The sequence below is a fragment of the Lissotriton helveticus genome, chromosome 9 (genome assembly GCF_964261635.1).
Source record: "Lissotriton helveticus chromosome 9, aLisHel1.1, whole genome shotgun sequence".
NCBI classification, from domain to species: Eukaryota; Metazoa; Chordata; class Amphibia; order Caudata; family Salamandridae; genus Lissotriton; species Lissotriton helveticus.
This window is the reverse complement of record NC_136070.1, coordinates 605,538,078-605,565,533: the sequence shown is the minus strand read 5'-3', so window position 1 is coordinate 605,565,533 and position 27,456 is coordinate 605,538,078. Positions and strand designations below refer to the sequence as shown.

Here is a 27,456-nt window from a genome sequence, read left to right as displayed (position 1 = left end):
TATGCATCATAGTTTGGGTTTTCTTACCACATAATTTAGTCAGCCATGACTCATACTTTGGTGCTCCTCTGCCGCATAATTCCAGTGGCCCTGTTAATAAGAAGACTACTGCAAGTCACCAAGGAACGCCATGAACATTCTGAAGCACAACACCACAGGGTGAGTCTTTTTGTATTGTAATATACCTCTAAAGGGAATTCCATGTCCTCAATGTGCACATTTGTGGGTCATTCATCCCTTTTAATATAAAAGTTCTGAAACAATGATTACATAAAATAAAAAAGCACACAAATGAACTATACAAACGTTCAATGTGTATGTGTGTTATTTGCAGTAGGAAAAAACATGACGTTCACATTATAATAAATAGGGTATCATGAAAGAGAACAACATTAGTCATAGTAAAAGGATATTGTGGAAAAAGAAAAGTATTTTTGTAGTACAGTCATTGGATTTAGAAACAGGAAGTCTAAGCATTTTCCATAAAAAGATCTACAATAGCATGGCAGCTGGAATCACCACTTTTTAAAAAGACTTGTAGTGTAGATGAAAAAGAACTAAAAGGGTATATTGCAGTTGCAAAGTTTGGGAGAACTTGTGATAAAATGAATAGCCAGCTCTGTCCCCAGATTTGCCAGTCTTGCCAACGTTCTCACTTTTCATTGTGCACTCACTTCAGTGTTTGTAGTAGCGGCTAAAAAAATAACCACAGGAAAGCTCTGCAACCTTTATTCACTTAGGGGCATATGTAGGTAATTTACATTTTGCGATTCTCAAATAGCGATTTTTAAGGAATTGCTATTTGAGAATAGCAAAATGGAATGTAGGTAATAATTCGCATTTTTTTGCGAATCTCTAACATTCTTTATTTGCGATTAGCAAATTGCGAATCGCAATTAAGGAATGAGTGTCCCATTCATTCCTATGGGCCAAAAGGCCCATAGGAATGAATGGAGATACAATCTCAAATTGTGATTTTATGTGAGAAAATCGCAATTTGAGAATGGCAATTCCAAGGGTGCCAGAGTGTCCAAAGGACACCTGTTGCACCCCTGGAATGTGCCTGTAAGTACATGTGGCGCACATACATGCCCTAAGGGCATGTCTGTGCGCTACACGGCACTTTGAATTCTTAAAAAAAATGCATTTTTAAAGGAAATTGCAAAATAGCATCTACTTGAAGTAGGTGGTATTTTGCGATTCCTTATGCCAAAATCGCAATTTTTAAGGCACCCCTACATAGATATTAAGGAATCGCAAAATTGCGGTTCCTTAAATGCTATAAGCAAAATAAGGAATCACATTTTTTGTGATTCCTTATTTTGCTAAGTGCCACCTACATACCAAAGAGGAGTTTGTGATTCGCAAACGCAGAAATTCGGCGAATTTCGGCGTTTGCGGATCGCAAACGCCTACCTACATATGCCCCTTAATGAGAGAAGTCAAGGAGCTGTAAAAGTGTATGTATATAGCACACTTGTACATAGCGCACACATGCCTGGGAAGCAATGTAGCGCTGAGCTGAGTCACATCAGTGGCTTTAGGGGCATTATGATGTACCCATTTGTTATATTATACTATTGCAGGCGATGTGTGATGTAATTTTCTTTTTACAAGTGAGTTCTGATATCAGACTCGCTTGTAATAAGAAAATCGGTGGCAAGACTTTATAAGAAGGTTACACTCTCCTTGCATTATAATAATAAAATTACTAATAATAGCATGATCAATATTAATATAACAGGTGTATATTCACCCCGGTGGGTCACTTGGCACCACTGTTAAAGCTTTGCGGTCACCTAGCTCAATGGTACTCATTTCATTGACCTTGGATGATGAAAGGTGTGAATCCATCTTTATTATGCAATGCCCATATTCTTATTGCTAGTACTAGTGTAATGGTATACCGCTACTAATCACAACAATAATACGTCAGTGCTGCATTAAAAAGTGTTACTGATACCCACATTAATGTCACGCACGTTAATGACTGACTTTTCCCCGGCCCTTACACAGAAAATAGTCCACCCACTCTCCACAGGGGGGCGTCTGTCTTTGGTCCCCCTGGAAGCGGCCGCCTCAGCCGTTAAGGTGCAGGCCTCACGCAGGACCACTGTAGCGCCTCGATAGCGTCGCACTCCCGGCAACAGACGCATCGATAAAGCGGCTGCACTAACTTTTCATTAGTGGCCCGCTCGAGGCCTGCGCGTGTCTGCCGGCGCTAATCCGCTGTCGAGGCTCCGGAAGAGAGGAATCCATCCGCCGCAGAGAGCAGTCAATATTCATTAGGGCTTACATGCACTGAGTGCTGCTGGGACAGCTCATCATCACAGGGCCCCCCGGGGGACGCCAGGGCACTAATTGCCAACACACACACACAGCCGCATCTCCCGCCTCCTTTTATTTTATTTTTTAATTAAGTAAGCAGTACAGTGCCACGAAGGACAGGAGAGGAGTATGCGACCGCCGACGCCGAGAAAAGGATGGTATGTAATACCAGGCCAAGCAAAAGAAATCAGTGCAGGCTGCGCGCGCAACAGGCCTCCCTGGCTGCCTACGCAGCCCCTCATTGGCAGGGCGACTGTAAAACGTCCCCCGTCCTCTGAACATCCTGTAAGAAACTAAACAACCTAGCACAGCAGTTCAACAAGAGACAAAGGGTCACAATACATGCCAACAATTTGAAGGGCAAAGTGTGAGATTTTGAAGAAAAAAACCCGAAATATTAGAATATATTTTTCCCATTGACTTAAAATGAAGCAGAAGCAATTTATGATGGGAGAAGGAAAAAATAAAGGCATTTTGGGCTTCAAAATTCGTGAGTCTAATTAGCGAGCACTAATTTACAGGCATTAATTGCTTCCCTCCGAAACTCTCCATGGAAAGCGGGTAACACCTCAGTCTGGAAATCTCTTGACAACTACTTTGCCACCACCAAACCACCTTGAAACTCAAACTTGTGAAACCTGTATGCTCACTGATTCATTTCTGGAATTGTCCTAAACAGGCGAGTTATGAGCACTTCAATACTAACTGACCCCGGCCCTCGGGTCTCTGTACTCACTAGCTGATCACTAAATGAGCTGTCCTTCTCTATATATCTTTTATCATTTAACTACCTACTGGTACTTGTTTTACTTTACTTTATTATCTCATTATTCCATTATATGTAAACTTATATATTGCTATATTTTATACTGTCCTTATTTGATGCGACCCGCATTGGTTTTGATATATGATTATTAATTCTATGCACCAGTTTACCATTCCGGCTCTTGTATACCAGCCCTTTTTCAATGTGCAAATTCGGTATTGTCTTTTTTCCTCCCCTGTTCCTTTTGTTTTGGAAAATGGTCAATAAAATTCTTTGAAATAAAAGAATTGCGAGTCTCTCACATGAACAGGGTCTTTAGGCATGTGTGGGTCATTTACAGTCAGTGTTGGACTGGGACAGAAAATGGGTCTGGCCAAAATAAAAGTGGACCCCATTAGCAAATCAGATAGCTAAAAAAAGGCCCACATTTGTACATTGGGCCAATTTTGAACTTGTAAAGACACTCTGTACAGGTATTTTGCCTGGTATGGGAGACTGCACACATTTGTGCTTGCTGCAAGCAATGTTTGTCATAATATCAGGGAAATCAACAGTAACCAACAGTCTGTAAAATAAGCTCTCAAACAACCAAAACCTGTCCCAAACTCTGATTTGTCAGCCCAGCCTCCCCGTAGGCCCCATTTCCCTATAGGCCAGTCCAACCTTGTTTACAGTTGGTGGCGTCAGGGCATCTGCGGAAATCCAGCTGATGCCCTGTCCACCAAACTCATGGTTCCCTTGCTCAATTGGGTTCTGGGGGAAGTGCCAGGTTTCCGACAGCACAGCCTCAGGTGACTCGGCCGGTGGAGTCCCTTAACCAACAACCCGTCCTCCAAAGGGTCTTCAGTCAACCCTATTTAGGGTGGTTGCCCCGTTGCGCATTTTTCCAGTTTGGAACTTCATTGGAAAGTCTACCAGTCCCAAAAAAGAAACGAGAAAATAACCTCAAATACTGGCAGAAAACGAATGGCAGATCAGGGCCATTTTATTTTTGTTGTTCTCTAAAAACATCCTGCTTTTAGAGTTTGTTATTGAAAACAAAACATTTTGCAGAGTGGGAACATTAAACATGGCACCCACTCAGGAAAGCTTCACTGTCTTCAGCGGAGCCCATGCAGTGCCGGCTCCATTCACAATACCTATTCCACTGTCTTTTCAGGACAAATTTTGTGAAAATAAAATGCGTCTCAATCAATGGACCCTTATTTCGTCCAGTTCCTTATTTATTATTTTGATCAAAGTCACATGCATTCTGTACAAAGTCATTATCCCGCAATTACAACATGACAAATGATCTTATTTAGCTTAAAGTTATATTACAAAACATAAGGCACTACATTTTGTGCCCTATGGTACCTATATAACTCGTGCCCGTGGCATGCACTGTTAATTACCCCACACATTATACCACCCATGACATCTTCTGTGACATCATTGATATCAAAGCTACATTTGCAATGAAGTTATTGATGAGACAACTGTGCATGACAGGTGTGTGGGTTAAAGGTACCTTAGTGCATGAGTTATAGTTCCTTGAGATAAGTATACCTGATGAATTTCAGTGGATTTGTACATTTAAATCGTTAAGTTGTCACTGCTATTTTCACCTAACTTTAATACTACTTTAACTTTTTTTGTATATTCACTGAAAAAAACATTGGTTAAAGTAATGTCATAGTTAGGTGAGATAAAAAGATCTGTTTTTGGTTTTTAAAAAAACCTTAGACATTCAGTGAAAAACTCAAAGGCTACAGTAACGTTATAATTAAGTGACTATGTCAGTCACAACATTAACGTTTGAACTAAAAAAACACAGAAATTCACCAGTTATCACTAACAGAGCAAACTATAGCTTGGAGCCCCACCACGCACTGCTCATGACCTCACATATTACACCACTCATCACATGTTTATTGAAATCATTGTTGACATCATTGATGACATCTCAAATGACATCATTGATGATATCGCTGATGGCATCATCCAATCTTCTTTTGTAAATTCTACTCCACAAATCTGGAATGGTATTAGAGGCCTGAAAGTAAGTACAACATAGCTCAGACTAATATAAAGCATCCTTAATATCACAACAGATACAACTGGAGTAGCAAGCATGTTTTATGTGCAACATTGACACCTATATCATGCACTTCACAGGTAGCCTAGTTTTCATTAACAATCAACCACAGATATATGTGAAACCGTCATTGCACACAGTGTTCAAAATGCACACAAATGTTCAGAGAAAGCCAAGTTCCTCAAGATACTCAACGTCTGTTCCAAAATGAATGCCGTACTGCGGATAGCTTTTATCTGTATCAAACGCCTCTCAGTCACCAGACCTACATTGAAAAATTAAGTTGATATGAGTAGAAAAGTGGGTTCTGTTCACAGTGTTCACTCTATGGATAGAGTTTAAACATCTGTACCACATTGTTTGCAGACAATGAAACTCTCATGAGAAATACACCACAGAGTATTAAGAAGTATCTACTAAGAACAGTATATGGTCTATGCAAAACGTGCCAAAAAATGACACAATAGGCTGGAAGTGGTAAAGATTATACTTCCTGCAGCCTTCATAGTGAGGTGAAAACTTTACAGATGGCCGATCTTCTGAAGCAAAAGAAACACATGTGCATAGGTTAGTACCTGGTGCACACATTATTCTATATTATGATGAAATTGTCATGCTGAGACGATTTTGTCTAATAACTCAAGGCTGCTTACAATACTTAGCAACTACTATGTAGAACCTTTGCCCTGTTGGAAACTTTTTTGGCAGAACCAAAAAATATGTGTGAAACATACTGGACACAAGTTGTCAACTGTCATCTGTACACAGAGTTACTCTTCAACACAAAGATTTATAACGTGTTCAATACCTTTACACAACTATGATGCATTGGAAGCACATGAGTTTTGTAATGTGGCGATGTGAACATCAGTAATTGTTATATTGCTTAAATTTGAGTAAGGAAGAACTTGAAATTTTTGAAATCTATAATAGTTATGATTTTTCCCAGTGTAATGTTAAATAATACAGCTTGAAAAAAATCAGAATTCATGTTTTCCACTAAAACGTTTTTCAGGAGTCTGTGCTGCACCTTGGGTGGAATGGAGAGACATTTGTAAAATGTACTTGCTGGTAGGAGGAGCTGGAAGGTTTCAGAAAGACAGGAAATAAGAAATCTTGCTTCACTGTTTACATTTTAAAGAATGTTGTAAACATATTTTCCATTTTCACATGGGGAGGTGAAACAAGACAGAAGTATATAGTGGAGCTATAGCGAAATTCAAAGTGTAATTTGGTAGAAAAGCATATCAATTTAGAACAATAGATCTGAAGGGTGGATAACAAAAATGAAGGCAGTCACATGGCAGCATTAATAGTGAGGTGGCTTTACCTTTGTGGAAGAAGAGTTCTGTGGGGATAGATGTATTTTAAAAGCAGCTTGCAAACAAGTGTAGGTAAAGTTGTAGGCTACCGAAATCCTAACTTCAGGAATATGTTGATACATATAAAGAGGCAGAAGAACCAGAAAAATAAAATAGAAGTTTAAGTTAAAAGAAATAGCACCAAGAAAAAGGAGAAATTGTGTGGATGGGCCATGGTGCTTCCCGTAGTGTCAAAGCAAAATACTTCTATGATAAGACAAACAAATCTAGATGGAAGTGCTAAAAGAAATTGCTTTATCAATGCTTGTTCAAGCTCTCTTTCGGCACTGTTTGACTGCTGGGCGCTGGGCTTTCGTGTGCCCCCCTTTCTGAAAGTTTGAAGGAAATTCAATATTTTTTGGCATCACTGAGGCTTAAATTAGCTGAAAATTGCTAATAAATGTAAAGCTGTCCCAGAAACAGGACTCTAAAAGATGTCTTGCCCAGGAGTCTAAAAATCTTTATGTTGGAACTTATGCCAACATGGAGGCTAATAAACCCTTTGGGGAGCACTATTAACTCAGTTGCATAATGTACAGGGGCCACCAATAGCTTTTCCATATAAAGGTCCCTAGGCGCCAACTAGAGATGTGTCTGGGGTTTGGACATTTCTGCAGGAAATTCCATGTGGACTAAGAACAGGCCCAAGACATTATTAGCATTATTTGTCTCTGAGTGAGGTGACAAAATGACATGCCAAGACTGGCGTAGCGCTCAACGAACTTTCAAGAATACGATAACACCATAGAATAACTTGAAGGTAAACATAATGCGATGGCAGTTTGTCGGTGGAACAGACAATCGGAAGAGTTTGAGTGAAGTGGTGAGGAGATGGTATCAGACTTGACAAGTTATGTTTTCTCTGTGCAATAATGGAATAAGGAAGTGGGTGTGATGCAGAAATGAAGAAGGTAATGAACTAAACAGATGAAGGCTGGCCAGGGAATGTAGGTGTTCTCAAAGGTTATACAAGTTTGTAAGACAGTGAAATATGAATGTAGTGTTATATTTTCAGTGGTAGTGCCACTGGGTACCATTGCAAGCTTTTATCCCACACTTTGTGTTCTTTTTCCCCCATGTGAAATCTCCATTGTTTTCTCTCTCCCATCCAATGTCTCTCTTCATATTTGTGAGCCACCAAGGAGCCTTTACTGCTGCACCTTCATCCCACTCTATTTGACTCACACAATCAGCTGCTTTCATCTATGTTCTAAACTCCTGCTGCAAGGGGATGTAAACCCGTTTATCACTGAGTTAGGCTTGAGTATTATACCTTTGTACCCTCTTCATAATGGGCAACACTTCTCCTAATTATTTCGCTCTACTGCTGCCCCTTCTCCCCCTTTAATATTTGCTCCTGGCTCTGCATCTGTTCAACCCTTAACTCTCTTTACTCCACACAACTTTCACATTTATCCTCTGGAACTCTCCCATCGTCCTCTTAGGACTCTTCATAATCTCTCAAAAGTCACAATAAAATATCTGGTCAACCTAAAACCAGAGATGCAAAACAACAAACATCTTACCTCACCAAAGAAAAATGAGCTACACCAATACAGCTCTGCATCCCCTCACTCCACAAGTACCCTAAAATAGGAATATGGTAACCTCTATCGTAGGTTCTGTCCATTGCACTAGACCGTATGCATTTGATTTTGGTACTATAGCATAGTCACCCCCTTGTCTGTCTATCTTGTCTGCAGGCAGCATCGAGTACACTTGCCCGGTGGTGAACGACTGTGAGATCACCAAGAGAAGGAGGAAGTCATGCCAAGCTTGCCGGTTCCGCAAGTGCCTCAAAGTTGGGATGTTGAAAGAAGGTAACGGTAATAAGGCAATGTTATCATTTTTTTTAAGGGATGTACTTAATTCCTGAACCAAAATTACTTTATTGCTATTTAGACAGATCCCTCAACCGCCCGGTTATTTGGCATAAAATATTGTGACAAATGCTGTCAGCATTTATCCTTGAGTGACAGAGAGAGGAAGCCATCACTAAAAGTGGGAAGTGCCACTTGTCATACATAGCATGTAAATGATAGTGATTCTGAGTGACAGTTGTAATGCAGGAGGCTCACATCTTGAGTAATGTGAAGAGAATATTATTCTGAATGGTGGCAAAAGGCCGCCATGTCAGGTGAGGTGAAAGGACTGGTCTCTTAGGTGATGCGAGGAAGTAGCTATCGCAGGTAACATGAAGCGACCATCATCATAAGTTATGTGAAGTAGACCCCAATACCACGTACATCAGTTGGCAGCCACCTCAAGTGATGTTAGGGACTTTTCATCTTGAAGTGGAAGACCGTTGATCCTTCCAAACTGTTAACCCATCTGTCTCACACACGTCCCCCCACCCTCAATAACCTTGACATCAACGAGCTAGATGGCCAAGTCTCCAACTGGCTCATATCAGCCAGCGACACCTTTGCCCCACTAATCAAGTTCCCTCGATCCCGCTACAGCAACTCACATAAATGGTATAATCCATATCTCAAAACCTTACAGCTGGAGCTTCGCCGATCTGAACGCAGATGGAGAAGAGACTATGGCACGCCAAGCAGAGCCACTTATGTGGCAGCTCGCAATAAGTATAGATCCGCTATCTCTGCAGCCAAGAAAGCCTATGTCTCTGAGAGAATTTTACGTGCCCCCTGCAAGTCGAAGGAGATTTTCAGAGTTCTGGACGAATTTACTTCTGACTCCAGAACGCTCCTGTCCCAGGCCCCGACTCAGGAATCCTGTAACGCACTTAGCACTTTTTTTCTACAAAAGATTGTTCTGATTAAGGACACTATCCCTGTCTCCTCACTGGCGCTGACTTCGGTACTCCCCCTCACAATGCCCTTTCTTTCACTCAGCTTCCTCCATTAGACCCTACCTCCCTAGCCAGCTTGGCCGCTCGTATCAAGTCTGGTTCTCCTGACGACCACTGTCCACCTTCTATACTGTGTGACATCTGCCATTCCCTACCTGACTGTATCCTCCCTTTGCTTAACTCTTCTCTCCTCTCCGGGACGGTACCCAGCTCCTTCAAGGAGGCCGTTCTAGTGCCTCTGTTGAAGAAGCCTGGAGCTGATCCTGCCGTCCCGGCGAACTATCGCCCCATCTCTCTCTTACCTTTTCTTTCTAAAATCTTAGAGGCCCATGTCACTGCCTGCCTCTCGAGGTTCATCGAGAGTTCCACCTTTCTCGAGGCCAACCAGGCCGGTTTCCGTCCTGGCCATTCTACAGAGACTGTGATCCTGGCGGTTCTGGATACCTTGAGAGGTGGAGCCGACAAGGGTACCTCCCAGGCCTTGGTACTATTAGATCTATAGGCCGCCTTCGACACGGTGGACCATAACATCCTTCTCCACCGTGTCGAACAGGCCGGCATCCAGGGCCTGGCGCTGGCATGGGTTAAATCATTCCTCACTGGGAGATCCCAGTCTCTCAGCCTAGGCACATTTAGGGCACCTAGGGAATACCTGCCTTGTGGGGTCCCCCAGGGCTCCTCTCTATCCCCTCTTCTCTTTAATCTTTATCTTCGCCCCCTTCTTTTTTCTTTGAGGCAGTGGGACGTCACCGTCTTTAACTACGCGGACGACCTACAACTCATTTTCTCTCTAAACTCTCCCTCTGCTATTCCCACCTTCCAGGCAGTTATGTCCCATATCTTTCAGTGGATGTGTCAGAACCAGCTGAAATTGAACCCAGGAAAGACGGAGCTCCTCCTGCCGGGTAAGAGCTCCGTACACTGGGGTCCACACTTCTGGCCGGCAGAGCTTGGCTCCCCCCCCACCCCGGTAGCCTCGGTGAAAAGCCTTGGGGTCACCATTGACGCTGGGCTCTCTCTCGGGCAGCAGGTGGGGACGGTGGTTTCCTCCTGCATGTTCCAGCTACGCAGGATTAGGAAGGTGGCTTACCTCCTCACCCCCGATGCCCTGCTACAAGTCATCATGGCCCTCATCCTCTCCCGCCTGGACTTTTCGAACTCCATCTATTATGGTTTGCCCAAATGTTCCATCTACAGGTTGCAAATCATTCAAAACCAGGCGGCGAGATTGGCCCTCGGGATACCGAAGTGGCAGTCTGCCAAACCCCTCCTTGCCAAGCTTCACTGGCTCCCTGTCAGCCTAAGGGCTGCCTTTAAGCTTGGCTGTCTCGTTTTTAAGTCTCTCTCTGGTGTTTGTCCCGCTTTCCTGAAATCTCTTATTCGACCCTACTGCCCCTCACGTAACCTTAGATCCCTTCATCTACATCTCTTGGTGGTCCCTTCCTTTAAACTCTGCAGATCTGGTGGTCGAAGATTTGCCTTCCTCGGCCCCAAACTTTGGAATTCCCTTCCTCTCCCAGTTAGGATCTCTGGTTCTCTCATTCAATTTCGCAAATCTTTAAAAACCTGGCTTTTCCCACAACCTAGCTAAATTCCCTCTGTTCTTCCTCATGTACCTTTTCAGCGCCATGATACCCACGGTGATAGTGCGCTCAATAAATACCCCCTTAACATAACATAACAAGAAACTATCATCCTGAGTGGTGTGAAGAAGCTGCCATTTTAAGTGATGCAAAAAAGATCCCTGCTTGAGTCCATCACGTTCAAAGTGTCATCTGGAGTGGTTTGAAAAAAGCAACAATCTTTACAAAGTTTAAACTGGCATCATCTTGAGTGATCAAAAGAAGCTGTCAACTTCAGTGATGTTAAGAACCCGTTAAAAAGTGTGCTTAGAAGAACCTGACATTTTTAGTGATGAAAGATGTCATCTTGAGTGACTCTAAGAGTCAGTCACATTGGGTAGTCTGAAGATACTGTGTTCATCTTAAGTGATGTGAACAAGTTGTCATCTTAAGTGATGTATAGAAGCTTTTATTGTGTGCGATGTTAATAGGCATTCATGTTGAGTGATATGAAAAAGAAATAGAATCTTGATGTAAAGAGGCCTTCCCCGTGAGGAATATAAAAAGGTTGCCATTATGAGTGTTGTTAGCCCATCATGATGACATGATGGTGGTGTTTGACTGGGCGGCCAAACCTTATGGATCCTATGGATGATGGTGAACAATTGAAAAAGACAGGCATCATCTGTTTGACTATATGGTGATGGATTTATTGGTAGTGAGACAAAATATCGAACTTAAAATATCGATATACAATAATATCGATGTTTTAATTTCGATAGTAAAGAATATCGATGTCCAAAATATCGACAGACAGAATATCGTTTTTTTAAGGTATGTATGTTACTAATATCGAATTTAATAATATCGAAATTTTGTTTAGTGTTATGTATTTTAATGTGTTGTTTATATGTTTGTTAAACATGTTTTGTAATGTATGTTTGAAAATTTGTAAATTTGTTTACATTTTGCGTTTTAGTATCAGAGCGGGTTGTGGGTTTATAGGGGAATAGGGTGGGAAGTAATTTAATAATTATTAATTAATTAATATATGTTTGTAAATATTTTTAATTAATACTTAATTGGTAATTAATTAATATTAATTAGTTAATTAATTAATATAATTTTGTACATATTTTTAATTAATAATTAATTGGTAATTAATTAAAATTAATTAGTTAATTGCATTAATTAGAGTAATTTTTTTATATATATAATTTTTTGTTATTGTTAATTAATTAATTGGGAAACAATAATATTAATTAGTAAATTAAATTATTTACAGCTAATGTGCTTATATATTTACTTTATTGTTATTGTTAATTAATAATTAATTGATAATTAAATAATATTAATTATGTAATTAAATTATTTAGAGTTCATGTGCTAATATATTTAATGTGTTGTTATTGTTAATTAATAATTAATTGGTAATTAAATAATATTAATTATGTAATTAAATTATTTAGAGTTAATGTGCTAATATATTTAATTTTTTGTTATTGTTAAATAATAATTAATTGGTAATTAATATTTATTAAGTGAATAAATGATATGATTTATTTCTGTGTAGTGGGTTGTGTGTTTATAGGGGGATAGCGTGTGATATAATTAAATGTAATTAATTAAAGAGATTGTAATTTTCTTTGGTATTTATTGTTAATTAATTAGTAATTAATATGTGTTATTTAGTTCATTTATAATTACATCAATTTAGTAATATTAATTGTTATTAATTGATTAATTGAAATTTATATTAATTGTCTTTTTTATATGTGTAGTGTGTTGTGTGTTAAAGTGGGAGTAGTGTGGGAATTAATTTTTACCCCCATGCTATCCAACGCTTTCCCTACTGTTGCACCCTCTGGAGTGTGAATAGTAAATTTTTACCCCTACGCTATCCACCGGGGAAACAACGCAACTTTTACAACGCATACCATTACAACGTAAGTATAGGTAAGTATATAATAATATTTTAAATTTTATATGTTTTAGTTTTTTTTAAGGGGTATTTTTAGGGTTCATGGTCAGTTTTCAGTTTTTGGGTAAAAGGGTATTTTTAGTGTTCAGGGTCAGTTTTCAGTTTTTGGGTAAAGGGGTATTTTTAGGGTTCAGGGTCAGTTTTCAGTTTTTGGGTAAAGGGGTATTTTTTGGGTTCAGGGTCAGTTTTCAGTTTTTGGGTAAAGGGGTATTTTTAGGGTTCAGGGTCAGTTTTTAGTTCTTGGATAAAGGGGTATTTTTTGGGTTCAGGGTCAGTTTTCAGTTTTTGGGCAAAGGGGTATTTTTAGGGTTCAGGGTCAGTTTTGGGTTTTTGGGTAAAGGGGTATTTTTTGGGTTAAGGGTCAGTTTTCACTTTTTGGGTAAAGGGTTATTTTTACTGTTCAGGGTCAGTTTTCAGTTTTTGGGTAAAGGGTTTTTTTTAGGGTTCAGGGTCAGTTTTCAGTTTTTGGGTAAAGGGGTATTTTTTGGGTTCAGGGTCAGTTTTCAGTTTTTGGGTAAAGGGGTATTTTTAGGGTTCAGGGTCAGTTTTTAGTTCTTGGATAAAGGGGTATTTTTTGGGTTCAGGGTCAGTTTTCAGTTTTTGGGTAAAGGGGTATTTTTAGGGTTCAGGGTCAGTTTTGGGTTTTTGGGTAAAGGGGTACTTTTTGGGTTCAGGGTTAGTTTGCAGTTTTTGGGTAAAGGGGTATTTTTAGGGTTCAGGGTCAGTTTTGGGTTTTTGGGTAAAGGGGTATTTTTTGGGTTCAGGGTCAGTTTTCAGTTTTTGGGTAAAGGGGTATTTTTAGGGTTCAGGGTCAGTTTTTAGTTCTTGCATAAAGGGGTATTTTTTGGGTTCAGGGTCAGTTTTCAGTTTTTGGGTAAAGGGGTATTTTTAGGGTTCAGGGTCAGTTTTGGGTTTTTGGGGTACAGGCGTACAGGGTAAAAATAAAATAAATTTATATTTAAATTAAATCAATTAAAGGAAATAAAAAAAAAAATTACATTAAATTATTACATTTTTAATTTATTTTAAATGTATATGTATTAGTTTTAATTCTTTAATTATGTTTTAATGTTTTTATTTAATATTTGTAAAATTATATGTATTTTAAAATTATTTTTACATTATTATTTATACATTTAAAAAAACGATATTTTTAATTTCGATATTTTTGTACTACGATATTAATTTTTCGATATTTTTGTACTTACCTTTATGAAGATATGACTCCGATATTTTTGATTTCGATATTTTTGTGTCGATATTTTTGTATGTAGATATTCTGTCTGTCGATATTATGTCATAGATCCGGATTTATTGTGCACTTGTATTTGATTTGTGTTGGCACAACAATGGGCCCGATTTACGAGCCCTGTGCGCCACATTTGCGCCACCGTTGCGTCACTTCTGTGATGCAGAGTGGTGTAAACCATGCGCCACTTTGCGCCCTATTTACAACGAGACGCATCTAGGGAGATGCGTCACGTTGTAAAGCCCTGTGCCACATGAAACCTGCATCAGGTTTCATGTGGGCATTCTGGCGCAGGGGAGGGGGCGTTCCGTTGCAGGAACGCCTCGGAAAAGTGCCTGAATAAAATCTACAAGATTTCACTCAGTCACTTTTCCAACGCCGCTGCGCCAAAACCTTGTGCCTGCTTGAAGCAGGCGTAAGTCGTGACACACCATGTTGAGAATAGGCCAGGTTAGAACAGTGCTGGAGTTGAATCGTTCCCGTGACACAACTCCAGCACTGCGCCAACCTTATGCCGGAAGATGCGACATACATCTGTTTATCCTTGCGCCTTGATGCACCTCTGTGGTGGCGCAAGGTTAAACTTGCTTCACGCATCTTTCCTCGCGCATCCCTGTTGATTTGCAGGGATGTGCCAGGAAATGTAAATCTGCCCCCTAGTGTGTTAGTTGCAATCATGACACTGTTTTGGTTGGAAATGTGACTGTGATTCATGTTGATGCACTCAAGTGTCTGGTAGGGTAAGTTTCTCTGATCCACCTGGTTAATTCTCAACTGTTTGGGTGGATGCATGCCAGTGTTTTGGTTGGGTATGTCTCTGAAAAGTTGAAATTGGCCAAAGCCGATTCGCGCATGCCGTCCGGAAATGGTAACTGCGGTCCAAGTATTTCCACACCCTGAGTACCAAGTGTCTTGGAACCAGCCCCTAAGAGTAAGTCCAGGGTCTCTGTTCTCTTCCCATCCATGGAAGATAACATTTCAGACGCGTCACTAGTGTTTTCTCTGACTTCTGATCTTTCACTCTACCATGAGGTGGTGGTCAGGACAATACCCCTGGTAGGTTGCCTCTTTGCTTGCCCCTCTGGCTTCCAGACAGGCTGTAGCACTGACTTCACTTAAAGCATCTATTTCCTTCTTCCATGGTTGAGAACAGACAGTCTCACAGACATGACACAAATGCATATTTTTAAGCAGTGCTATTTTCAAGAATGGGAGACCGTGCTTCAAAGCCCTTTCAGTTTACACCAAAGTCTTTGTGGTGCGTGTAACACAGGTACCGTTCTCAAGGTCAAATGAGCTAGTTTACTTTGTATTTATTTATTTATTTAGCCAATTCGGAGGATCCAAAGTCGAAGGAGCGTTATATGAAAGCAAATTAACAAAAATGAGTACATCAATATTAGCAATGAATCAAGAAAAAATAGTCTCATATAAAAACATGGAAAAATCAAAAATATTCAATAAAAATAACAGAACGATCAACAGGGAGTCGGGTGTTGGAATCATGAATCCAGATTGCAAACTCAACACATAACGAACTTTACTCCCTCTAGCCTGTGATAGGACTGGATAGATCTTAACACTGGATGGCAATTCCTGATCTGATACCTGCAGAAGGAAGGGTCGAGTTCTAAAGCACGTGGGAGCATATTAGCAAGAACCACGTTAAAATTATCGCCGTTTTAGTGGCAGGAAACTGGCACTAAAACGGCGATAATGGGCTTGATAATATGCGTTATAGAATTCCAATAGTAGCCCAGGCTAGATGTGCAGGACATCTAACCTGGGCTTCTATTGGAATTCTATTACGCATATTAGCAAGCCCATTATCGCCGTTTTAGCGGCAGTTTCCTGCCACTAAAACAGCGATAATTTTAATGAGGTTCTTGCTAATATGCCCCTTAGAGCTAGATTGACAAAGCAATTTTTCTGTCGCTAATGGCCTATTTTTTTGTGACTGCAAAAATTATTTTTGTAATGTACAAACTCCAAATTGCGATTCTGCAACTTGTTACCGAATAGCAGTTTGGGGTTGCTAACACAAGCACAATCCCTAGTTAGAAGAGGGATGTTCAGGGTGTCTCTTCCAAATAAGGAATATGAATGGTATCTACCAATGTTTTGCGACCTAAATGCGGTCGCAAAACATTCGTACTTTACCACCAACTGAAAGTGGGTGTGAAATCATTCACAAATAGATAGGGGTCCCAAGGCGATCACTTCCCATTGATATTGGTTAAAAAATAATTTATAAGACCAGGCAGTGATCCCATGGCCACTGCCTACTCTTAGAAAATAAAAATTAAACATTTCATATTTATTTTTGAACACATCTCATTTTCTTTATGGAAAACATGCTGCATTAAAAAATGTATATATATTGCTTTATTTAAAAGCAATCACAGACATGGTGACCTGCCGATCCCAGCAGGCCACCGTCCCTATGATGTCAACGAATCCTAGTGAGTCACTAATTGCGAACTACCTCTTTAATATTCATGAGGTAAGTCTATTTGCGACCCTCTAGGAATCGCTATTTTGGAAATCAGAGCTAGATAACCCCTTTATACATTAGTAATAGCGATTACCAAAAAGTGCTTCACAAAAAATCACTATTTGATAATCGCTATTAGTACTGTTCGTACATCAGGTGGTCGCGAACAACCCTTATTTTTTTTCCACAGTTTTTTATAGCGCAAACTCGACACAAAGGTATTAGAGCGCTCTACATAAGCCCTGGTGTGTATTTCCTCTAGTCCAATCACTAGCAAATATTTGCTGAATGAGTTAATTATTTCAAAACTGTTGTTCAGCCAATGTAGTAATCACTCGCAATTTATACCACCCAGATGATCTTATCACTGCACAAAGTAGTCTCTCTGTATCCCCTAATTAAGTACCCGCTTCAAATTAAAATGCAAATGCAAAAAATGTCACAGGCGAGAAAAGGGACTTTCCACCCGAGCTCTTAACGCTGCGCAGAGGAGCCCCCTTGAGAGTATTTGCTTAATTACATTAGTTCATTAAACTGAAGAAAAGGGCTCCCGGGTCGGCCCGTAGCACGATCTTGCCACAACCAGTGCAGTTTGAGAGAAGAAAATGCAAGTTTCTTGAATTCATTTAAAGCCATGAGGAGAAGGATGGGCAATATTGTGAAGTATCCCTGACAAGCCAGTGCCAACGAGGGGGTGGGAGGGTGGTTCAGGCGTGATTCACTCTGCCTGGACTGGCATCTGTACGGGAGGGGCCAACCTTCTCTTCATGGTATTTCAGCAGATTTACAGTGCTTAATTTGTGCCGGGGTCGGTGGTTGCAGGTGATGGGCTCCAGCACTCATATTTGGTGACCGAGATGTATTTTTCATCATCACAGCAAGATGGAGAAAGCCAGAAATAAGAAGAGAAAGATGTTGCAAAAGAGACCGAAAGAGAAAGCAGGGATGGAAAAAAGCATTAAGAGTGAGATAAAAGACTGTACATGTAGGGTGGGGGAAGAAAGAGGCATGAGCAGGGCTTTAGCAGGCATTGGGCGTTTCCCCGGTGGGTTGAAACGGTAGGGCCAGTTTTGTGGCCGCAGAGCCGCTTTTCGTACAGGGGGCCGGTTTTGCAGTGGTGCTGCAACATCGCCCCCTGTATGAAAAGCGGTAGCAGTGCTTCTTGCTACCCCACTACACCCCCATTAAGTGCCGGTCAAGCACTAACCTGCCAGGGTTGGTTGCTGTTTCCAGTCCGTGGGATCGCGATAAGGCACCCCCCGTATTTGGCAACACCGGCATTTGCCAGTATCTGGGGTGGGTTGCTCAGAAACACTTTGGCTCCCTGCACTATACTTTTACAAATGAAGTATTCTCCTAGAGGTGGATTTTTGACAGGCAACTGGTAGGTGGTAAATCCTGGTTTCTGTTATCTTCAGGTGTACGACTGGACCGCGTCCGGGGAGGCCGACAGAAGTACCGGAGGCCATTGGATTTGGACAACTCAGGCACCTGCTCCTTCCTGAGCTCCCACCACAGCCTACCACTGAAAAAGCCAAGTAAGTAAAGCTGTAATGGAGGACAGGTGACATCACATGCATTAATATGTGTTTAACCTTCAATTCAAAATGGCGTTATCCTGGGTCTTCCATTAAGGGCCTTGACTTGGACGCGTTTCAGTGTTCAGACCTCACTAGTGTAGAAAGGATGCCATGGATGCTGGCCTGAACAAGTAAAATGGCCCCCTTGACCGCTATTGGGGTAGTAAAATACAGAAAATGACAGGCTTTAATGGGTCCCTCATGGCTCAGGGCTACAGTGCCACTGCACCTGCTGCACCAATGGAAGCTACACCCTTGGCAGACGTGTGACAAACCTTCATTCACTTACAAACATGCTCAACTCTTTCCCATAAGCTACACAAACATTTTAATGGCGCCAGTGAAATTTGCTAAAAGATAAAGGGGGACATTCACAAAGGTGACTTTATATATGAGTAAATGTACATGTGTAAAGTAACTCTTGCATTTTACAGTAACTTTACTATTTTTGGTATTTACCATTTACAAATGTAAATTAGGCAAAAGTGTAGACTTACATGTCCACACCCCACCGAAATCGGTGGTTGACTCAGTAGAAACTTCGAATATCTCAGTAAAGTTACGTCTAGTAGGTGTCTTTCCAAATGTATTTTACATTGTGCACACTCAGTGTAGACCTCTGCAATCGGGGTGGAGATCTCTCTATGGTAAATTATAGTGAAATTAATAAAACTTATTAAAGGTTTTTTTTAATCACATTTTTGTATGTTAAATAATATGACTTGCTGTCTGTCCATTTCTAAACCCATGGATGTCATTTAGGGGTCTCCAAGGGTTGCAGCTGAGAACCCTGTCTTGCCCTTTGCGACCCCTGGCACTGCCTTTGCGGCCTCTGGCCTCAGAGGGGGCAAATCAGTGCAGGGCACTCAAGGGCAGCTCCACTTTCCTTGTTTTCTGTCAATGCTTTATTACACTAATCGTTAAAAATATTCTATTATTCACTATTAGTGTAATAAAGAATGAATTACAATGTGCTAGAATATAATCCTCCCTGACAGCTGAGGTAAGCAAATCATTATTTTAAATGTATGTTGTGTGTGAGCTTGTGGGTGAGAGTGAAAGTGAAAGCAAGTGTGTGTGTGTGTATGTGTAAACATGCATGTGTGAGTGAAAGCAAAGGTTACATGGTGTGTGATGTCACCTCTGCTAACTCTACCATTTTTTATGTTCATTTATAAACCCCTCTCTGTCCCTCCCTTAACCCATTCTTACCCCTCCCAAAATGCTTCCCATTTAGTCATGGGTTAACCACTCCCACATTTACTATAAAATTGTTTACCTATATGTGCAAGGATCTCCACACATAAAAGACAGGGGAGGTGGAGGTGCAGACAATGCATGTATGTATCTGAATAGCATTTATTAGAATGTTCGTGGTAATATTATAGTACTAATAAACATACTACAAAATGCAGTTTGTGAATAGGCCCCTGTGTGGTTAGAGATTGTGTCCTCGCCCCCTTACCTTCCTACCCTTCCTTGAAATCCTCCTTCATTGCCCCATCCCGGGGTTTACAAGTTTTCAACTGTGTCAGTCTGAAAGCAGTTTTATTTTCCCCATATAGTGTCTCAATATGAGTTCAGTGACAATCTTTTCTGTAAGGAAATTCCTCTTCTGGTGAATCTTCTTTGTTGAGAACATTTTAGAGACCGCCAGAGCTGAAGTTAGGGGGGCAGACATGCTTTTTAGACAGAGAGAGGCAGGAGGGCCTGCATTGCAAGAAGCTGTCCTGCATCAGGAAAAGAGAGATACACAGGGGCAGCTCCTTCTAAATGGCGGAGGAGCGACGCCCCACCTGCTGAGTAATAAATAAAATGGCATTATAAGGCCATTTTATTTTTACCACCAGCTCGCGCTGTGTACAGTGTGAGCGTGAGGTATTGTAGGATTACAACTGCCCCTGCAGTGCGCATGTCGGGTTGGCCGACTGGCTACCTACGGCCAGCCCAACATGCACTCTGTACACCCAGCAATCCCCATGCTGTGAAACAGCTGGGGGGTTGCTGGCACAGGCCCCCAGCCTCAAAATAGGCCCTGGGTTAGCCTGCTCCCACCAATCCTGGAGTTGCTCTGATTCTGAGAGCAGCACCAGGATTGGTCAGGAGTTGCGTTCAACTGGGCAGGAAGGGAAGTCTTTCCCTTTACTGCTCGTGGACCACACGTCACACCACCATCGCCAGGAGTGCTGCTTCGCGCAGGTGAGTTGGTCACCGCCCCATATTTTTACATTGCCAGCCGCCACTGGAGATACGCCAACTGGAGCACGTCTCACATCATAGAGAGAGGCGAGAAGAGGGAGGGAGAGAACGATCTAGTGAAAGTTTCTGGGGACATAAAACATTTCTAGAAGCATGTACTAAACTTTGATTTGTGCTTTCTTCTCAGTCAACAAAGTAGTGTCCCATCTGCTTCTGGTGGAACCTGGGAAGATCTACGCAACTCCAGATCCTGGTATACCAGAGAGCGACGTACGGACGCTGACCACTGTTTGTGAGCTCATCAACCACGAGCTGCTGCTCATCATTGGCTGGGCCAAGCACATCCCAGGTATTTTGACATGGTATCACCAATGCCAACACACAGTGTAGGACTGGCTTGTCGGGCAGTCTGACACTGGCATAAGGTCAAGTAAGGAAGGCTCAGATTGTGGGTTGTTTTTTATTTGGTCCTATAGGTCATGACAGGACCAAAAACAGTCTGCACACTGCCTCTTTCAAGCAACCCCTTCTGGCAGTGACAGACTATCAGCCAAGCCAGTCCAGCACTGTCCAGGTATATCTGCAAACCCCTAAACTAAAAATTGTGAGTGAAGTCTGGGGTTTACGAGAGCGCTCCCATTAAGGTGGATGGAGAATGAACACTTTTTGGAGAGTGATATAGCTTTGAAAAGCTGGTGACCCCATTAAAGTCTATGAAGGCATTTTGTTTGTCAAGTGGGTGAATAGAACTAAAAAGAGAGTGACACCTGCCAAATATGGCTTAGTCGACAGGTGCGCAACACCAAGACTGCTAGTGAGCGGACACCAAGTTGAACGCAAACGGAGTGAAAGGTAAATGAAATGGGAAGTTTTTGCACCTTGTTAAAAAAATTTGCAAGCCACAAGGTAGCCAACATCCATGTCAGATATAGCCCTATGGTCCTGTCACGAAACCAGCAGTAAGGACTGTGCTGCATTCTCGCCTCATCGTCGCCTTTTCTCAGACACCCCCACTAAACCACGCCCACTATATTAGGCCAGTGGTTATACTGCATAAGGGTGTCAGGATAGGTAAAAGTGGTCCAAATGTTTCTTAAAACAATTCAATTTTTGTGCTCCCATTATCAGGAATGAAGGAAATGTTTTTGCGCACTACTACAATTTTTTTAATTTTACACACCGCCAAAGATGGAGTAAACAGATTATTACTGTTTTCGCCATCAGGAATGGAGCATTTCATCTTTGTTTCAAACTTAGTCCCATGTGTCACACTCGTAACGTGGATCAACATTGATTTTGTCTGTTCAATTATGTCATAATTGGCAAACATCGCCTCAGCTTTCCTTAGTACGTGTTTTATTATTGGGCAACATTTTATGTAAATGGTTTTAGGAGTTCCTGCATTGGTCAAGCATTGTTACTTCATAACTCAGGGACTGAGAAAAAACAGGTTGTAGAGTTTATAGTAATTTTAACATGATTTATTTTGATTTTGATTTGTTAATGATTCTTTTTACGGAGCAGCTATTACCTAAGTGTTCCTAGGTGTTGAGGCACCTACTTATCTGTGAAATAGAGCAATGACGAGCTGGTATGTCCAAGAAATATGTTTTAAGCACCTTTCGAAATTTAAGAGAATGTTCTATCTTCCTCAGATGGAGGCAACTCATTGCTATCTTTGAAGACAGGAGATATGGGGCCGATTCACAAAAGTAAACTGAGACGAAAGTCTAACTTTATGCCTTTTGGTGTTCACAAAGGGCATTTACTACTCGTAAATGCCCTTTGTGAATACCAAAAATTGAACTTTACGACTTTCAGTATTTACAAAGGGCATTTACGAGTAGTAAATGCCTTTTGTGAATACCGAAAGTAATAAAGTTAAACTTTTTGTCTTATTTTACCTTTGTGAATCGGACCCATCTAGTTTAGTGGCCCATTGACTTTTACATCCATTCAAGGAATCAGTGTTTGACATCAAGGTCACAGGTTCAAATCCCTGCGGGTTCACTCAGCTGTTCATTCTTCTGCATTCATTAAAATGAGACACATTGAGTTAGGTAACAATACACATCCATTATTCAGCGCCAAGAAGCCCCAATAAGGGAACATGGGGCATATTATCAAGGGGGTTTATCTCTGCTTTTTTGGCATTAAAAGCCAAGAAAGCGGAGATAAAATTATCTCCCTATTACCTAGCTGTCGCTAACACCAGTTAGCGACAGCTAGTAGGAGATAGCGACCATCTTGGGCCCCACTTTGCATGTCAGTGATATTTATCACTAATGACATGCAAAGTGGGCGTGCCAAGATGTTAGCGACTGGAAACAGTCGCTAACATCACTATCTCCTATTACCAACTTATGGAGATATTCGCGCTAAGCGCGAATATCTCCAAAAGCTAACACCTGCCCTGAGCAGTTCTTAGCCATGTTATCCAATGGGAGGTGGATAAGATGGCTAAGAGCATTAGCTCGGTAATGCATGAATATCGTGGACTTTTCAGCGATATTCATGCATTGCGGCCGATTTTTATCGCATTTGCGATAAACCTTGGTAATACCAAGGTTTATTTGCGATAAAAATCGCCGCAGCTCAGCGGTAAATTTTTGTCTCTAACCAAGCAATAGCGTGCCCCCATGTGCTTTACAAAGACAAGTGTTATGTTAAGGGTTTAATATAACATAATACCCTGGCTACAAGTGTTATGTCTGTGTATGACATATGAAGTGTGTGAAGAGTCAGACCAGTTACCCAGTTCCTAGTGGACCGACATCCCATTTAAACCTGTAACCAGCTCAGTAAAGAAGTTGTGGCGTGCCCTACAGACTGCGCCCCTCATTAGAGCTTGATGGTTCCAGGGAGCAGTCCGGCTTCTGAGACCCTCATCACAATCTCAGTTCAAGCAGAATCTACTGGATCTAAGCTGTTTTGTTTGTGGGTTTTGCCCCCTGATGCCAGGAAGTCAGCAAGTTTGGATCTTGATGGTAGCCTTTGAAAATATATAGTGCGAAGTCATAGGACTGAAAATATTGGCCGTTGCCAACTGCACCAAAATTAAATACAAGCTAAATCCACTACGGAGCACTTGCTCCTGCATTAACTAAAATAGAATAATGGCCAGTGCTACAGTGATCGGGAATAGAGTTTAGTGAAAAACAAAAAGTGATGGGTGGAATAGCTGAATAACTCTCAGCCAGTGGTAATTACTGGGGACCACATGCCATTCAATAGATTTTTACCTATTATGCCACTCGACCAGGCGCAGCCGGTTAAGGTAAGAGCGGTGAGGTGATGGGGCGGGGCAGGGCGGTGCGGGTGCGAGGTGGGGTGAGGGGGAAGTCAACAGACGATGGAATAGGGAAAATAAAATTAAAAAATAAATAAAACCACTTACCTTGAGCTTGAGATGCAGCGAACGCAAGATAAAGTGGCTTTCTTTTTTTAAAATTGTATTTTCCCAATTCCATTGTCTGTCAGCTCCTCCACCCCACCCCGCCCCACCGCCCCACTGCCGCACTGCTCTTACCATCACTGACTGCGACTGCACTCGAGACTGAAGCTAGCCATGCAGTTATGGCTAGATTTAAAAAAGTAAAACTAGTTAATATTTTGGAAGTTAAGTTCCGATTTTGCACCTATGTTTTTGCCTTATGCGATTTTTCAGTATATTTTTTCACCAAGATGTAGCTGCGGAGCTAATGTGAAGCATACAGTGGACAGGAGGCTACCCGTTACAACAGTGTGTTGGTCACTCCCTGGGTCTGTCCCAGTTCTGGCACTTTTGGTCACTCTGTGGGTCTATCCCAGTTCTGGCACTGTTGGTCACCCTGTGGGTCTGTCCCAGTTATGGCACTGTTGGTCACTCTGTGGGTCTGTCCCAGTTCTGGCACTGTTGGGCACTCTGTGGGTCTGTCCCAGTTCTTGCACTACTGATCAATCCATGAGTCTGTCCCAGTTCTGACACTGTTGGTCACTCTGTGGGTCTGTCCCAGTTCTTGCAGTGTTCGTCACTCCGAGGGTCTGTCCCAGTTCTTGCACTGTTCGTCACTCCGAGGGTCTGTCCCAGTTCTTGCACTGTTCGTCACTCCGAGGGTCTGTCCCAGTTCAGGCACTGTTGGTCACTCTGTGGGTCTGTCCCAGTTCTTGCACTGTTCGTCACTCCGAGGGTCTGTCCCAGTTCTTGCACTGTTCGTCACTCCGAGGGTCTGTCCCAGTTCTTGCACTGTTCGTCACTCCGAGGGTCTGTCCCAGTTCAGGCACTGTTGGTCACTCTGTGGGTCTGTCCCAGTTCTTGGCACTGTTGGTCACTCTGTGGGTCTGTCCCAGTTCTGGCACTGTTCGTCACTCCGTGGGTCTGTCCCAGTTCTGACACTGTTGGTCAATCCGTGGGTCTGTCCCAGTTCTTGCACTGTTGGTCACTCTGTGGGTCTGTCCCAGTTCTTGCACTGTTCGTCACTCTGTGGGTCTTTCCCAGTTCTGGCTCTGTGGGTCACTCTGTGAGTCTGTCACAGTTCTGGCACTGTTGGTCACTCTGTGGGTCTGTCCCAGTTCTGGCACTGTGGGTCACTCTGTGGGTCTGTCCCAGTTCTTGCACTTTTGGTTACTCTGTGGGTCTGTCCCAGTTCTGGCACTGTGGGTCACTCTGTGGGTCTGTCCCAGTTCTGGCACTTTTGGTCACTCTGTGGGTCTGTCCCTGTTCTGGCACTTTTGGTCACTCTGTGGGTCTGTCCCAGTTCTGGCACTGTTGGTCACTCTGTGGGTCTGTCCCAGTTCTGGCACTTTTGGTTACTCTGTGGGTGTGTCCCAGTTCTTGCACTGTTCGTCACTCCGTGGGTCTGTCCCAGTTCTGGCACTATTTGTCACTCTGTGGGTCTTTCCCAGTTCTGGCACTGTGGGTCACTCTGTGAGTCTGTCCCAGTTCTGGCACTGTTGGTCACTCTGTGGGTCTGTCCCAGTTCTGGCACTGTTCGTCACTCCGTGGGTCTGTCCCAGTTCTGACACTGTTGGTCAATCCGTGGGTCTGTCCCAGTTCTTGCACTGTTGGTCGCTCTGTGGGTCTGTCCCAGTTCTGGCACTGTTGGTCACTCTGTGGGTCTTTCCCAGTTCTGGCACTGTGGGTCACTCTGTGAGTCTGTCCCAGTTCTTGCACTGTTCGTCACTCCGTGGGTCTGTCCCAGTTCTGGCACTATTTGTCACTCTGTGGGTCTTTCCCAGTTCTGGCACTGTGGGTCACTCTGTGAGTCTGTCCCAGTTCTGGCACTGTTGGTCACTCTGTGGGTCTGTCCCAGTTCTGGCACTGTTCGTCACTCCGTGGGTCTGTCCCAGTTCTGACACTGTTGGTCAATCCGTGGGTCTGTCCCAGTTCTTGCACTGTGGGTCACTCTGTGAGTCTGTCCCAGTTCTGGCACTGTTGGTCACTCTGTGGGTCTGTCCCAGTTCTGGCACTGTTCGTCACTCCGTGGGTCTGTCCCAGTTCTGACACTGTTGGTCAATCCGTGGGTCTGTCCCAGTTCTTGCACTGTTCGTCACTCTGTGGGTCTTTCCCAGTTCTGGCTCTGTGGGTCACTCTGTGAGTCTGTCCCAGTTCTGGCACGGTTGGTCACTCTGTGGGTCTGTCCCAGTTCTGGCACTGTGGGTCACTCTGTGAGTCTGTCCCAGTTCTTGCACTTTTGGTTACTCTGTGGGTCTGTCCCAGTTCTGGCACTGTGGGTCACTCTGTGGGTCTGTCCCAGTTCTGGCACTTTTGGTCACTCTGTGGGTCTGTCCCTGTTCTGGCACTTTTGGTCACTCTGTGGGTCTGTCCCAGTTCTGGCACTGTTGGTCACTCTATGGGTCTGTCCCAGTTCTGGCACTTTTGGTTACTCTGTGGGTCTGTCCCAGTTCTGGCACTTTTGGTCACTCTGTGGGTCTGTCCCAGTTCTGGCACTGTAGGTCACTCTGTGGGTCTGTCCAAGTTCTGGCACTGTGGGTCACTCTGTGGGTCTGTCCCAGTTCTGGCACTGTTGGTCACTCTGTGGGTCTGTCCCAGTTCTGGCACTTTTGGTTACTCTGTGGGTCTGTCCCAGTTCTGGCACTGTGGGTCACTCTGTGGGTCTGTCCCAGTTCTGGCACTTTTGGTCACTCTGTGGGTCTGTCCCAGTTCTGGCACTGTGGGTCACTCTGTGGGTCTTTCCCAGTTCTGGCACTGTTGGTCACTCTGTGGGTCTGTCTCAGTTCTGGCACTGTTGGTCACTCTGTCGGTCTGTCCCAGTTCTGGCACTTTTGGTCACTCTGTGGGTCTGTCCCAGTTATTGCACTACTGGTCACTCCGTGAGTCTGTCCCAGTTCTGACACTGTTGGTCAATCCGTGGTTCTGTCCCAGTTCTTGCACTGTTGGTCACTCTGTGGGTCTGCCCCAGTTCTTGCACTGTTCGTCACTCCGTGGGTCTGTCCCAGTTCTGGCACTGTTGGTCACTCGGTAGGCCTGTCCCAGTTCTGGCCCTGTTGGTCACTCTGTGGGTCTGTCCCAGTTCTTGCACTGTTTGTCACTCTGTGGGTCTGTCCCAGTTCTGGCACTTTTGGTCTCTCTGTGGGTCTGTCCCAGTTCTGGCACTGTGGGTCACTCTGTGGGTCTTTCCCAGTTCTGGCACTGTTGGTCACTCTGTGGGTCTGTCTCAGTTCTGGCACTGTTGGTCACTCTGTCGGTCTGTCCCAGTTCTGGCACTTTTGGTCACTCTGTGGGTCTGTCCCAGTTCTTGCACTACTGGTCACTCCGTGAGTCTGTCCCAGTTCTGACACTGTTGGTCAATCCGTGGGTCTGTCCCAGTTCTTGCACTGTTGGTCACTCTGTGGGTCTGCCCCAGTTCTTGCACTGTTCGTCACTCCGTGGGTCTGTCCCAGTTCTGGCACTGTTGGTCACTCGGTAGGCCTGTCCCATTTCTGGCCCTGTTGGTCACTCTGTGGGTCTGTCCCAGTTCTTGCACTGTTCGTCACTCCGAGGGTCTGTCCCAGTTCTTGCACTGTTCGTCACTCCGAGGGACTGTCCCAGTTCAGGCACTGTTG

General features: G+C 43.0%; 1 protein-coding gene across 4 annotated transcripts in view; it reads left to right on the top strand.

Annotated features, from left to right (window-relative positions):
- Positions 1 to 27,456, top strand: part of LOC144782867 (estrogen-related receptor gamma-like) — a 147,985-nt gene that overhangs the window by 88,890 nt on the left and 31,639 nt on the right. The window contains exons 2-5 of one of the 4 annotated variants that reach the window (XM_078662126.1): positions 8,236 to 8,352; positions 18,052 to 18,171; positions 20,505 to 20,534; positions 20,609 to 20,761. In XM_078662126.1, coding sequence (XP_078518252.1) covers positions 8,236 to 8,352; positions 18,052 to 18,171; positions 20,505 to 20,534; positions 20,609 to 20,761 — 420 coding nt within the window. Of the gene's footprint in view, positions 1 to 8,235; positions 8,353 to 18,051; positions 18,172 to 19,759; positions 19,778 to 20,504; positions 20,535 to 20,599; positions 20,762 to 27,456 lie in introns of all 4 variants that reach the window. The other 3 variants (XM_078662127.1, XM_078662125.1, XM_078662128.1) reach the window with 3 other exon arrangements.